This window comes from Cotesia typhae, unplaced genomic scaffold, assembly GCF_013202065.1.
Source record: "Cotesia typhae breed Kobodo isofemale line unplaced genomic scaffold, CoteBio_Ctyphae scaffold_45, whole genome shotgun sequence".
Classification (NCBI taxonomy): Eukaryota; Metazoa; Arthropoda; class Insecta; order Hymenoptera; family Braconidae; genus Cotesia; species Cotesia typhae.
The window spans coordinates 2427675-2442783 of record NW_027423777.1 but is presented as its reverse complement, the minus strand read 5'-3'; the positions used below and the strand labels follow the sequence as shown (position 1 = coordinate 2442783).

Here is a 15109-nt window from a genome sequence, read left to right as displayed (position 1 = left end):
GGATATCGTCGGTATTTTATCAACCTCCAAGTGTCCTCTAAAATCCCTGAAAAATTCAAAGCGTTGCGATTTTTTTTTCATAGTGCCCCGAAACTTCAAAATCTTTGTTTTTGCAAAAATCACCAGTATGAGCAATTTTTCGATTTTTATTCATTTTTTCAATGAAAAAAAATTTTTTTCTCAAAAATCTTTATTTTTTCAATCAAAGAGATTAATTTTACAAGAAATTTGAAAAAAAAAAAATTTTTAATTTTTTTTTTTTCAAATTTCTCCAAAAATCAATCTGTTTGATTGAAAAAATCAACCCGATTTTTTCTGAACACTGCAATTTCCTTAATTTTAAAAAATCAAAAAAATTCGACATACCCCTCGCAAATTTTGGCTTTTCTTCAAATTTTGTATAAATTTCCATAAATAAAACTAATAATAATTATTTAAAAAATAATGAAAGCCTTTAAACCTCCACCTATCGAGATGAGCAAGTAAATTTATCACACAATCTCTTATAGCAATAACCTTGTTATCGCAAAACCATCAGCAGGGAACAACCACGCTTACATTGTACTTTTCACACCTCTATTACCTTGGAAAAAAAAAAAAAAAAAAAAAAAAAAAAAAAAAAAAAAAAGATATTGTTTGGCGTCAGCCAAACAAAATACAAACTTAAAAACACTCAACAATATTATTATTTTTCCTTGATGACCGCATGCGTATGTCACATCCGCAAACGCCTGGTGCTTAATTTAAAAGCAAGTTCATATGTGCTTATATGACCGAACAATTGCAAATTAAAATGACAGGCAATAAACGAGGATGACAAATAACAAATGCGGAACTGCTAACAGTTACCGGAAAGGCACTATATTTCAAATCCACCCGGAACTTGTTTTATTCTCACACGTGATAAGATTCTCATTATAATTTTATTCATTATACATACTCATGACTTTATTACTAATTATTTATCGCTGATTATTTTTTTAAATGAAAACAAACAGTTAAATTTTGTTTTAAAAATTTTTTAGTGGCTGTAAAATAATTTCCTCGGAAAGAACGAGCTCGTAAAACGTCTCGGCAAACTAGTATGTTAAACAAATGTATGCTAAACTCGATATTCACATACACGAGCAAAATAAACCGTCCTAAACAGCGAGTCACTTGAGGCTAAGCGTTAATTGAATGTCAAACTCAAAATAACCTCTCTAAGAGTTATGTTTGTAATTTCTGGTTTATCATCGTAATACTTTGCGGTTTAATTTATAACCAGCTCTTTTTTATATTTACCAAACTCTCTACTTTAAATGAGTTGGGAAAAAAAATTGTTTAGAAATTTATTTTTTATAGAGATTTTAATTGATTGATAGAATTTTAAATTTTGATATTTTTCTTTTTAAAAAGTCAATGCAAAATTAGAAAATTTTTTAATTTTGGGTTAAATACTAAAAATACGAAAAAAAAAATTTTTTTTTGCAAAAAAAAAATTTTTCTACAAAAAATAAATTTTTTTTTGTACAAAAAAATAAATTTTTTTCTACGAAAAAATGTATCATTTAGTTTGATTTTTATCGTGTTTAATTAAACCACACAAAAAAAAATTCATTTGAGCCAAAAAATTTTCCTTTTTCTGTAATATTTAAAAAAAGGAGTTCCAATTTAAGTTAAACGCTGATAATATGTAACATAATACTGCAATGTAGGATAAATTTTCACGAAGCAGAATTCCGTATCACTGCTTAGATAAAGCAGAGTAAGCAATCCTTTACAGAGACACATAATAAAGTAAAGCGTGGATCCAACATTTATGATACTAGCTTCAGCTGTAGAGTGTACGAGGATATACGAATGCTGATCACGAACTCGCTACCAAGTGAATAGTCCTTCTGATGGGTTCGCTGCTCCAAAGGCTGGAGAGACGCTGATCATTCTGAGCATGATACGGACTAAGTACTGAGAGATGGCTATCTGAATAAGTGGAGCTTCAATGAGAATAAATTCCCACGCTTGCGAGAAAAAATTTAGTTGCTGCTTTTGGTTTTGAAGGGATTTTTTGTCGTACTAGATTTTTTTTAATTCTTAAGTAATTTAAAAAATTAAAATACCAAAGCTTTATTAACAAAAAATCTAAAAAAATTTATTTGTTAAAAAAATAAATAAAAAAAGTTTGTTGAAAAAAAATGGAGTGTAAAAAAAATTTAATATTTTTTAACTAATAATAGTAATTTAATAATTTACTATTAAAAATAAATGTTTCATATTAAAAAGTATGAAAAAAATTATTGCTTTTATAATATATCTTTATTATAACTAATAAATACAATCACAATAGTTTCAGCATAATTAAATTTTAAAAAGCTTTCTTTCTTTCTTACCACCACTCGCATCTAGTTGCAGGGTTCATCATCGACCCAACAGGACAGGAGAAATCCTGAGCAATTTCCGGAATCTGAGACAACATTTTTTGCATGCTGAACTCCATCATCTTCATCTCAGTGCCTTCAATGTCTTCTTTCAGTTCGATTTCGGGATTAGCATTGCAAAATTGTCCGACGTAGGCCATCCAGAACAATTGTTCAGGAGTGTGAGGCACTTCAGGAAGAGGCGCTTCTGCACCGTTCTTGGCTTCGTAATCCTTGTAGGCTTTGTAGGCTGCTCGGAGACTTGCGAACTGGCCCATAGTCGTTGCCATGGCGCTAAGGTCATCCTGAAACATCAAAACATTAGACAAGTTCAATGACTTCCAGCAAATCTGAATGATAACCTACTTCGTCTTTAGCTTCCGAGTCTGTAATGTTGGCGAACATATTCAGGAAGCACTTAATCGGCTCCATGAGAGCTGAATCCTTGTTTTCATCCTTCAATTTGGTGTGTCTCTGCACGGACACGAACAGTTCTCGAGCTATGTTGGGTCCAGCGGCTCCGTAGTTCATGTACATTGGTCGGTTGTTATCGAACATGGAACTCTGCAGAATTTCTGGAGGAATGACTGAAACCATTCCAGTTCATAAATGAAAGTCAGAAGCTGACCAGGCAGCCCAATATTTACACAAATGGTCATCAATGTTCCTCGGGGTCTCCAAGCCTTCCGGCTGATCATTCATAAAGTTCAAGTCCTTCTGAAGCTTCTTGCTGTAATCAATCTCAATCCTGAACATGTTCAAGTTCAAAAGCGTCCATAAGAAATTGGTCTTGTCAAATTCCGACTCCGCATAGAAAGCTTCCAGTTCCTTGAGATCGCTGAATCTAGTGGAAGAATCCAAAATGACGGGCATCTCGCTGACGACCTTGACTCCCTTCTCCTTGTCCTTAGCATCGAGATGCTTGCAGTCCTTCATCATACCGACCATCGTGTCCTTCATTCTCTGGACCATGTTCTGCATAGACTCAGCGGAGGTCTTGAACTGGTCGATGAAGAAGTACTTCATAGCTTCCTCCATGTAGAACTTGGCAGTATCATCGCAAAAAGTTTCTTTGCCAACCTCCTCGTGGCCAATTGTCTTCCAGAACTTCTCCTGCTCTTTTTGGAATTCAGGGGTCAGGAATGAAACCGTTTTCTGGATCATTCTCCAGATAGCGTAGTTAGCTTGGACGCGCTTGGGAGTCTCTGCCATCAGCTTGATGAACTCCTTCATCCCTTCTGTGCTCCAGACTGTTATTACAGGCTCCTCGCCTTTGTCCATAAAGGGAATCAAGGTCTTGCTGGCCCAGTTGTTCCAGTCGATGCCTGGAAACTCTTTCTGAAGGTCTGCGATGCTCATTACCTTCTCGGCGTTGTCGTCGTGGTCCATCTCAATTGCGTGCAGCTTCTTCTCGAATTCAATGAGATCGTCCACGTCTTTGCTGATGTCTCCAGTTGCTCCCACAAGTTTGGCGATTGTCATTATGTAATCTTTGTAAGCTCCGGGCTTTTTCTCCATTGCTCTTGTGAACTCGAAGTATTGCGGAGAGGGCAAGGACGGAAGCAAAAAAATTAAGATTAAGTGTCTCTACAGTTTGATGTGTTCAATTTTGTATCAAGCCCCATATCAGAACATCAAAAATGACATGGATGAATCAGAACACTAGAATATTCATCAAAACAATGTAAAATTCACCAACGCTTTGAATACCAAAATCTTGTCGTCCCCTTCGACATCCAGCAGGGCTTCAAAGTCAACAAAGTAGTTGATAAAGTACCCACTCTTCTTAGATTCTCCGCTGAAGTTCATCCAGTCGAAGTCAGCTTCCTTCCACTTGTCGCCGTCCATCAATAGCCACCCGCCCAAATACAATATGATTCCTTTCATCAGATTAACGCTGTCCTGGTTGCGAGCATTTAATTCATTTACCAAGTAGTCATTATATTTACAATCAGAAGATCAAAAATAGAACTTATAGAAACTTACTGTCATCTGTACAGATATCATGGAGTTCTTCAATCATCTTGAAGAGCCTGAAGTCGCTGGTCAGCGCGTCGACGACTCCGATGAAGATGTTGATCACGGCGTTTCTAATTTGTGTTTCAATCGTGGGAGTGTGCGACATGTCCGTTCCGTCGTAGTTGCCGCAGACGAAGCGGTACATGTTGTCACAGGGATTGACGTCCGAATCCCTGAACTTCATCACGTGAGTCGCAGTATCCAAACGTTCAACGATGCATTCGTCGGTGATGCATTTGTGCTCGCCAGCTGTTGCAACAAACAGATCATCAATCAAGCAATCAAGTAGCTTATTGGAAAATTAGAAGACTACTTACGTTTTGGAAGCGAGGTTAAGGCTTCTCCATGGTTTGGCACCACCAGACCAGCGAACACAAGAGCGATCAGATAGACAGCTGATTTTTGAAGCTTTATCTTGCAGAACAATGAAGACTTTTGATATCTTTCTAGAGTTGCTAGATTGAATAGAAGCTGTCTAATGCATGGATGATTATATACTTCTATATACTTCTCGCTGAAGGTTAGTGCATTTTTAAAAAAAATTTTTTTCTAATCAAGGGTAAAGGTCAAAGCTATGCTTATCGACTGTTATTGTACAACATTGTTGCTTTGTTCTACATAAAATAGATTTTGCATTAAAAGTATTTATATAATCATGGAAATTTTTCCACATTCATAAAGATAGCAACAAAAGTCAAAGTCTATAACAATTTCATTAGAAATTAATTGTAATGTTACATAAAAAAATATATCTTTTGTGAATTCTAAAACGGTAGGAGTCAAGGATAAGCGAGAGTCATTCTTATCATACGTTTGCATAATAGAAATCGATACTCAGCGTTAGAATCACTCGGTTTAGTCTATCGTTTTCTTTCTCAAGCGGATGATATAATGTTTATGGACTCAATCAGACTTTGAATGCTGTCTTGATTGTGGTGAATAATAAACTCCCCCTCTCATTCAAGCTTGATTAATATTTATGACGTTGGAGAGATGTTATAGGGTGTGATGATGATGTGACTATTAATATTCATTCGAAAATTGACTTAGAAGCCACATAAACTCATATTATGCCATATAAACCCATACTATGCCATGTAAGCTCATATCAGGCCCGATATATGACTTGACCTGGTCAATAGATATGGCCTGATTTTAAAATTTGCCATATTGAGCCATATATTAAGCCTGACATGGATTTATATGGCATGGTATGGGTTTATATGGCATCATATGCATTAATATGGCATTTTATGGGTTTATATGGCATAATATGGGATTAATGTCCTGAATAGACCATCTAATATATGGCTTTAAATTGTTTGATAATAATTAACCTGAAAATTTGCCATATTAGGCCATATCAAAAATTTTTTCGGTGAAAAAAAAATTCTATACTAACATAAATATTTGATTTCGCAAATGATATCATTCCGCGTATAGTTAGGGTCGCTTACAGGAAAATCAATAAGCAGTAGGACGAAAATAAACGGGAATTGCCGGCTTATTACAGTTGACTGCTCAATTCGTATAATTTTATTGCGAATTCCACTGGATTGGATACATTAACTAATCAATAATCAATAGTCATATGTTCTACGGAAATAGCGTATGGGAAGTAGGATAGGTCAAGGAGTTGATAAATTTATTACAGCGACTTCAATTACAATTTTCATGAATGTCACGAAACAATTAAAAGTTTTTTTCAATGACCAAAGTTTCGATTCAGTTTTATTCAGTTAAAAAAATAATAAATTTTTTAACTATGCAATTATTGTTATAAATTTTTTCCATCAATCAATACCTTCTGTATCACTTAAATACGTTGCCGTAACCACTTACCAATTCATCAGTCAAGAAATATTCTACATTGTTCTAAGCTAATAATAATATTTTCAAAAATCAATCCTCAATAATTTTATATTGTATTAAATTTTCATAAATCTTCGACTGGCAAGATAAATCCATTTTTCATACTTGGAAACAATTTTGATCGGTAAGCCGATAACCAAAAAAAAGTGACTTGTATTTTTTCCACATGACGGGCTGATGTTTGTGACGTTGGGATTTAGTCACGTGTATAAGGTCATGAGAAATAAAAGTTATAAATTTTTTTTCGAGCCTGGGATCTTTATTTGAACAAGATAAATTAAGACACAATCAACTTGCATGTATATCTATATATAAACATCCACATGCTTGATAAAATCTCGGCATTTTAGGCGTTGGCGTATCGGATTGATAACAATCGGATAGTTGGCATAAGTGTTAATCAGAACAATCGAACGTTTACAAAATGATTCAAATTTAAAAAAAAATTAAAAAAGTAAAAAGTATATTTTAAAATTGACCGTCAACGGAACGGAAAATTTACGATCATGCAAAGATGGAGCGACGGTTTTTATAAATTCCCGCAATAAAAACCAGATAACATTAAAATTTATAGCCATTAATAATAAAACATAATCCTCTGCCATCTGGTGGATGCTGGGCAAGCCAGAGATGTATTGACTGGGGTTGGATGTGATGCGCGAAGAAAGCTGCGCTTCTGGAGCTTGTGATTTCTCTCAGTTAGCTCCGCAGTCTGCAACAAAAACTCGTGCGTCGACCCCGCAAGCTCCGTTAAAGCTCCGTTCCTCGTGCTTGATAAGTAACCAAACAGTGAGCGTCAGTCGATGACAATTTCACCCTAAATTCATTGGTATCACCCAAAATGCTCTAGAAATAACTGACGGACATATCAACATTTCGTGCAATGTGAAATGACTTATTAAGTTAAAATATTCACTAAAAACTTCTAATAGACAATGCGACCCCGCGCCGTAGTGCTTTTGTTCCTGTTTTTGAGCATCAGCGTGATAATAGCTGAGTCTAAGCTCCAGCAAGCGGGAACAGTGGACTCCAACGACGAGGACGAGGACGACGACGCCGATGATGATGATGATGACATCGACAGTTCAAGACCAGAAGTTGATGATGATGGAAGGATCTACAAGAACCCGAGGAACTCTCCGTCAGCGATGTGTCCTAGAGACGAGAAGCAGGCTGAGGTGCTGGAGCAGAAGTGCTTGAGGAGATGCTCAACGGACGAGGACTGCAAGAGTAAGAAGAAAAAGTGCCGCTGCGACGGACCCTGCGGGATGTCCTGCATCAAGCCAGATCGTGAGTGTCCGGTTCTCCAGCCGGAAATCGAGCACGGCAAAATGACAGTCACTGGAAATTTATTCGGCGATAGTGCTCATTATCAGTGCGACCATAACTACTTCATCGTTGGGCTTCCGGACAGAACTTGCCGAGCCGACGGCCGCTGGAGCAGTTCCACGCCGATTTGCACCAAGGACCGGAACTCTTTCTGCACCGAGCCTCCGAAGGTCAGGAATGCTAAGCATTACGCTCCGGTCGACCAGAAAGGATTCGAGCTGAATTCGACGATCCAGTACTTTTGTGATTACGGCTACCAGACCACTGGGTTCCAGAACGCGATGTGCTTCCTGATGGAAGGCAAGGCTAGTTGGTTCGGGCCTGACATCACCTGCAAGCCTGTCAACTGCAATCTTCCCCCGGATATTGCTAACGGATGGCATGGAGGTGAGTACTGATGATGCTGTTCGACGAATTTGCTGAAAGACGTGACAATTTAATTTAATTTTCCAGGCGAGTGTTACACATACGACTGCAGGATCACCTACCACTGTGTGGACGGGTACAAGCTGGTCGGCAAGCCGGAAAAAATCTGTCTGGCTGATGGAACATGGTCGCCGAAAGAAGTCCCTCAGTGTCTCCAAGTAAGACAAGCTTGATTTCGATCATACCAATTGCAAATCTAATCGACTTTCTATTTCCAGGGTGGTCCTGCCCAGTGTCCAATTCCGGAGAATCCTAGGTACGGAAAAGCGATCTCAACATCCCACTCGTACAATGCAATTGTGTCTTATGAGTGCAATCACGGATACGTATTGGTAGGAATGACAACCCGTAAATGCCAAGCTGATAGAAAATGGTCCGACCAAGCTCCAGTCTGCGAGGAAATAAATTGCGGCTCACCGGGAATCCTCTACAATGGTTGGATAGAGAACATCGAGCACGGTGAGCTGAAATAACAGGGTTGTTAGCTAAAAATACCTCGAGACACTGAGTAAACTTGACATTTTAATCGATCGAGACCTTTCTTTGTTCTTCCTCCGTCACTTACTTTGTCAATACTGCTGTCCTTCGAAGAGCCTCGCGCGTCACTGAACTTTCTAAAAGCTTCTTCACAATCACCCTGCCAATATTAATCACCGGTTATTTTGACACTTTAATCTCCCCCAAAGCTCCTGCGGGATCAATAAAAATCTATTTTTTTCTGTCTCCAGGCACTGGATTGGGCGCCAGTATAATTTTCCGGTGCAAGGGGCACATGAAGCTAGAAGGAAATACCTCCTCTGTCTGCGAGAGTGACGGCAAGTGGCGGTACCCCTTGCCGAGCTGCTTGGCGCCGTGCATCATCCCACGGATAGAAAAGGGGCACATTTCCGTAGCGTCGCACGACAACGACCACATCAACAACGTCACTGTAGTTGAGCACGGCGAACGCATCTACGTCCACTGCATCGAGAACTACGAATTCGCAGCCAACAACACTCCAGTCACCTGCAACAATGGCACCTGGACCATAATTCCTTCCTGCACTCCAGCGCGCTGCAAGCAGATGCCCAAGTCTCCGAAAAACGGGATGGTAATCGCTCCCAAAATGAACCACGGGATGAAAGCGATCTTCAAGTGCAAGGACGGGTTCACCCAGATCGGCGGGGGGCCAAATAACTCATCCATGCATGTTGAGTGTCATTACGGGACCTGGATTGGAGACATCCCTCACTGTGTTGAGGTCTACTGCGCGTTTCCTGGCTACGTGCCCAACGGGAAAGTTCTGCTGGTCGGCAATATGGGTGTTTACGACTATCGTCCATACGTCAAGAAAGTTCCCAACAACAAGCAAATCATGTACGACTGTGATAAAGGATATGTTCTGAACGAGGGGCCAACTGGAGCGACTTGTGTCGGCGGGAACTGGAGCCCCAAGGAGCTTCCTGAGTGTCTTCCTGGGCAGCATCCACGGATTCGTTGGAGCAGAAGACGAAGGTCTCTTGATCGCTTGAATGGTTCGATTAGTAATGACACTGCAATTGTTAATTCTACGACGAATCCGACGTCGAACTTCAAAAAATTCATTGACTACTTCAGACGCGTTGGAAAGAAGCTTTTGCACCTAGAACTGGAGAAATCCCAAGCGCGGGACGCTCCTGACGTTGATGTGGTCAAAATAATCAATTTGAATGCTAGTGATGAGCGCGGGTTCAAGAGAAGGGAAAACTCTAATCGCACTGTTGATAATCTTGTGATCAGGAAGAAGCACTTTCACAAAAAGTCGAGGAATAAGGACGAAAAGATGATTGAGTTTCTAAGGAGCACTTATCGCAAATTGAAGCGGATTGATTCCAAACGCAGGAACAATTCAACGAACAGTCACAATATGACTATGCATGATATCCTTAATCTGATGAGCAAGAACTTCTTTCATGTTGATCTTGCTGAATCTCATCGCCCCAATTCGTCGCATCATGACAATCTTCAGGTTCACAATCAGCGAGAGTTTACCAAGCTTAAGCGGGAATTTGAGAAGATTATGCGGTTTTACAACAAGTCGTTGAGATGGAGTGAAAAACATGGCAAGAATGCCAAGAAGCACAAGGGTGGTGGTGCTGATGGTGGTGGTGGTGATAAAAATGATGAAAGTGATGAGTCTGGTGATAGTGATAGTGATAAATCAAGCAAGAGCAAAAAAAGGAATAGAGATAAATCAAAAAACTATTATCGCGGTTTCTATGAATTCATAAATGGGTATGTCAACGAGAAACTGTCGATCATTGAGTCGGGAAAGCACAACATGTCAAACGACCTGCTGTCGAACATTGATCTGGATAAATTGGATTTGAAAAATGGGAGCACCTATACGGTCGGGGAAATTTATGCATTTTTCAAACATATCATTGAAAACAAGCTGGATAACGACAAAGTGGAAAGAATTGGGAATGAGGCTGATGCTGGAGAACTTTCGAGGAATGGAAGCAGAAATCTAAATACCACAGCTGGGAATAATGTATTGCAAACAAACGGGACTTCAAGCTCGATAGGTCTTGCTAGCACTGTGGAAACGACTTTGAGAGCCAGCACTGATCCTCCAGCATCCACCAGCAGCACTTCAATCAAAATAGAAGCCGTTAATGATATCCCTTTGAGGGAAAATTCCACCGAAATTGGAAAACATCGCAGCAAGCGGATTCGGAATGCTGCTGACGTCAAAGAGTCGGATTCTCGGCAGAGCCGTAAGCTCCTTTCGGTGAATTTCAGCGGCCGAGGGAACATTGATGACGACGGTAGGAAATTATTCACGTTGAACGGGTTGGAAGCACAACAGCAGAGTCGATCAAAACGATTCCTGCCTAATGCTGAACTAGATAATCAAATTATTCTCAAAAACTTGTACTTGAACGCCTACGAGGACGAGTACCACGCTAATGTTAGAAGATCTGTTGACAACGACGCCGGGAAGATTACACCTGTCGTCACGAGACGTCGCAAGGGCAATCTTAGTTTGAGTAAGTGATAGAAATTTTATTGTGTGATACTAATGAAGTAATTGATTGGTTGGTTCGTTTTAAGATTGGTTACATCAAGATTATTTATTATTATTATTATTATTATTATTATTATTATTATTATTATTATTATTATTATTATTATTATTATTATTATGACTAAGTCATAAGATTTTAGACTGTACACGTATTACCATTTACATATTATATATGAAATTAAATATATATAATATAGTTGATTGTCATTGACCCTCTTTCATCCCTTCATTCATTTACATACTCATTCATGTCTGATGTGTAATCTTTCAAGCTTTTTTCAATAAAATATAAATCTTTTTTCATCTGATGGCTTTTTATTTTTGTCAGAAATTTTTTTTTTATTATTATTATTATTATTATTATTATTATTATTATTATTGATCCTGCCAGCAATAATCAAAATTTAAACTTTTAAGTGAGTTTTTTTTTCTAAAAAAAGTCCTTTTAGAAAATTTTTAAATACGATTTTTGACTTTTTTTTTTTTAATGGCATTATAAGGAATTTTTTGAAGGGTAAAAATTTGTATAAACTAGAAATTTATATAAAATCAAAGAGATTGATTTTTCAGGATATTTAAAAAAAAAATGGAATTTTTTTTTGTTTTTAAATTTCTTGTAAAATTAATCTCTTTGATTGAAAAAATAGAAATTTTGAGAAAAAAATTTTTTTTCATTGAAAAAATGAATAAAAATCAAAAAATTGCTCATACTGGTGATTTTTGCAAAAACAAAGAATTTGAAGCTTCGGAGCACGATGAAAAAAAAAATCTTAGCGCTTTGAATTTTTCAGGGATTTTAGAGGACACTTGGAGGTTGAAAAATTACCGACGATATCCTTTGTTCATCCATTTTATCCAAAGTTATACCAAGTTATCCAAATATCCTTAATTATGCGAATTTTTGTCGTTTTTTCAGTTAAAGTTTTCAATTCAAAAAAATTTTTTTTGACAAAAGCTATTCACAGTTTCTTATAGAGAATATCGTGTAGTTTTCAAAACCGTCCTTCAATTTCCTATACGATTATTATTTCCAGAGTTATTGATTGTCAAAGTGAAAAAGTACTTTTTTGCTTTGACTGACGATAATTCCGCGGCAAATCATCGTACAGGCTTCTTGATTACGTCAAATTGAAGGGGATTAAATTTTCTAAAAAAGTTTTTCAGCGAAACAATGGAAAAAAATTTTTTGAAGCCCGTAGATTTTTTTTAAGACGAGAAAAAATTTGGAAAATTTTATTTTGTAGTTTTTTAAGGATTTCTCCAGACCCGAACATGATAAAAAATTTTCATGGTCATATCTGAAAACTAGACACTTGGAGCTACAATTTGCTTTTTTTTTTTTTTTTTTGCGGTACGATCATTTTCCTCAGAGTTACAGCCTATTTAAAAAGAAATCTCAATATTCAAAGCTAAAAATAATTTTCCTTTAATTATCTGCAGAGCGTCAACATAGGCTTGTAATCATAAAAATATGCACCCTTGGTAACTTAAGCCCGATAAACTGAGTGTTGCTTAGCACTGGTATAATCATTGACTCAAAAAAAAAAAAATATCTCTCACTGCCGTGAGTAAAAAATTCAAAAGTAGACAGCTAAAATGTTAATCAGCGTAATTCCGAAAGTTGAAATGCTGTCTACCGGCTGTCGAGAGTATCAACTGTATCATTAATTACTCGGAGCAATAATTCCTTGCTAAAGCTTCTGAGCAGAAAATGACGAAAGCCTGTTACACGTCTGCACACAGATAAGGTAAGGAAGGCGTAAGTATAACTTGCAAAGTACAAACATCCACCCATATGTGTGCAGAGAGCCAGTGTGTGTTTGTAATGCGTAAAATAAATAGCAGACGATGCATGTAAATGAGATTTCATCCGTGTTGAAACATCACTCGGGAACTGTCACACATTTTACCCCGCTTTATTTATAAAAATTTAAAAGACTGAAGAGAGAATCAGCGAAACGTTATTTCAACATGAGCTTTCGCTTAAAGCCGGAGTACTTGTTGTCAAGCAAAACAGCCAGTAGCGCATTTGTCATTCCACTCTCGGATTAAAGTCCGTCACAAATCCGCATTTGTATATTCAAGCAATTTTTTTTTTTTTTTTTTTTTTTTTTAAACAAAGCTTTGAGTTTTTTGTTCGACGTTCGTTAATCACACAAACACAAGTTTACTTGATTGGATTAATTGGATCCGAATATCTTCTACTTCCTTTTTTTACTTACTTCTCGTTCGAACTCGGGACTTTCGTTTTAATTAACACGTTTGCGGTTCAAACTACCGGAGGAATAAAAATATAAAAAATAAAATTTACTATTGACTCAATCACCAGTTCTCCGTTCGCTCTAATTTATTTAGCATTATTTTACAGGTCTTACTCGGGATATTCTAGATGATAATAATACTAATCAGTCTGGTAAATATATTCCGAGTTAAATAAACTCAGCTGTTAATTCAATTAGAACCTTGGGAATATTTTTAAATTATTTAACTGATCTCATTTTAAATTGTAACGTTTATTTTTTGGATTTATTTTAGCAAAAAATTCCTGGAATAATTTTATTTTAATAAAAAATAATAAGGGATGAAAATTATTTTATTAAAAATCGAAAAAAAAATATCGCCCGAACAGGGACTTGAACCCTGGACCCTCAGATTAAAAGTCTGATGCTCTACCGGCTGAGCTATCCGGGCCGGGTTATGAATAAGATTGTCTGTCTTACTTGAACGTAATTACACCCTCGAGCATTCAGTGAGTTAAATGCTTAATAATATTTATATTTACAGCCTTTAAACTTATTTTAAAATTGTATTATTTAAATTATTTTTATTATTCAATTTTTATTAATATAGTGGTGAACTTTTTTGACAATAAACAAAGCAAATTGTCTGCTTTGGCTGATAACTAATGATATCCATGCAAAAAAAATCGGAATTATTAGTTTCCAAGCCTCAAAAAGCAGATTTTCGCGGAAAAATCAATGACCTTGAATTTCGTAACAAAGAAAACTTTTTTCCTAATCAATAAAATCTTTCCAAATTTTCAGGGCACAATATTGGAGGCAAAAGTCGCCTCCCAGTGCCCCAAAATAGGGCTTCGAATTTGAAGGACCATCCACAGACCCAAATTTGGGTAGTAAAAACGCAAAAGTGTTACTGGGTCTATTTGAGTAATTACAGAGCGGCAAATACGTGGCTCTTACGAACTAAAAATCTCAATAGCATAGCAGGCTACCGAGAAAAGCCATCAAGCTGAAAGCAATCCTCGCTAAGACCACCTGGACAGAAAAATGCGCTGGATTCCAAGCACTTACCCTTTAAAATGAAACATATTTATTTATAAGCCGTATTTTCACAGATCGACACCTCCAGCGGCCATCGAATTAACTGGAGAATATTCATAGAAGCAATTTCAGGTCGGTTGATAAGTAAGCTCAACAATGGACGTCTAGCTTTTTGCAAGCGGTCATTTGAGCAACCTTTTAAGAGCACCTGGGTATCTTTTTCATTTGGAGCGCTATTCTACTTTATTCTTTTTTACGAGAATCCAAGAAACGAGATCTTATAACAAGACTACTCTCTAGTGCTTCCGGAAAATACTGTCTGCTCAAGACGGACGACTACCTTTCTAGCTCCAGATATTTTTAAGCTCTCCATTGTGCTCAAAAGCATTCATCCGGCTGCGTCTATCTACAATATTCCTCTTAAACTTACACCTTCTAGCTTCTACTTCCTAGCGGAGATCAATGGCACAAATCTCAATTGACACTTTGGACAATAACCAGACGGACTTGATGAAATATTTAGCAACCCTTGAAGCTGACGCCAGATTATACCTTCACTCAAGGCTTTTGTAATTGGCTGTTTTCGGGCCACTCATTCATAAGTCGGCTCATTGATGGGACTCAATACTTATACTTACTCTTGTGCTCATTCAACCAATTTGTACTCGTTCTTAATTCACACACCTGTCCTCACAGCACCTCCTCGCTAATCTTGGCCTAACCATCTACTTAACACT

At 37.2% G+C, this 15109-nt stretch overlaps 2 protein-coding genes, 1 non-coding gene and 1 pseudogene across 3 annotated transcripts; 1 reads left to right on the top strand and 3 right to left on the bottom strand.

The window, feature by feature from the left end:
• Positions 1–2273: 2273 nt before the first annotated feature.
• LOC141536991 (neprilysin-2-like) lies at positions 2274–4244 on the bottom strand (annotated as a pseudogene).
• Positions 4157–5017, bottom strand: LOC141536990 (uncharacterized). Its single transcript, XM_074257827.1, has 4 exons — positions 5013–5017; positions 4733–4929; positions 4383–4664; positions 4157–4298 (listed from the first exon to the last, which is right to left on the bottom strand). Exons 1-4 carry the CDS (start codon positions 5015–5017, stop codon positions 4288–4290), a joined length of 495 nt encoding a protein of 164 aa, XP_074113928.1. The 3' UTR covers positions 4157–4287.
• Positions 5018–6526: 1509 nt separating this feature from the next.
• On the top strand, positions 6527–11383 carry Hasp (Hig-anchoring scaffold protein). The gene is made up of 4 exons (XM_074257656.1): positions 6527–8003; positions 8070–8200; positions 8261–8501; positions 8771–11383. The coding sequence occupies exons 1-4, from the start codon at positions 7223–7225 to the stop codon at positions 11059–11061; spliced, it is 3444 nt and encodes a 1147-aa protein (XP_074113757.1). The 5' UTR covers positions 6527–7222; the 3' UTR covers positions 11062–11383.
• A 2326-nt stretch (positions 11384–13709) lies between these two features.
• Positions 13710–13782, bottom strand: Trnak-uuu (transfer RNA lysine (anticodon UUU)). The gene has a single exon. It is a non-coding gene; the product is annotated as a tRNA-Lys (tRNA).
• Positions 13783–15109: the final 1327 nt, after the last annotated feature.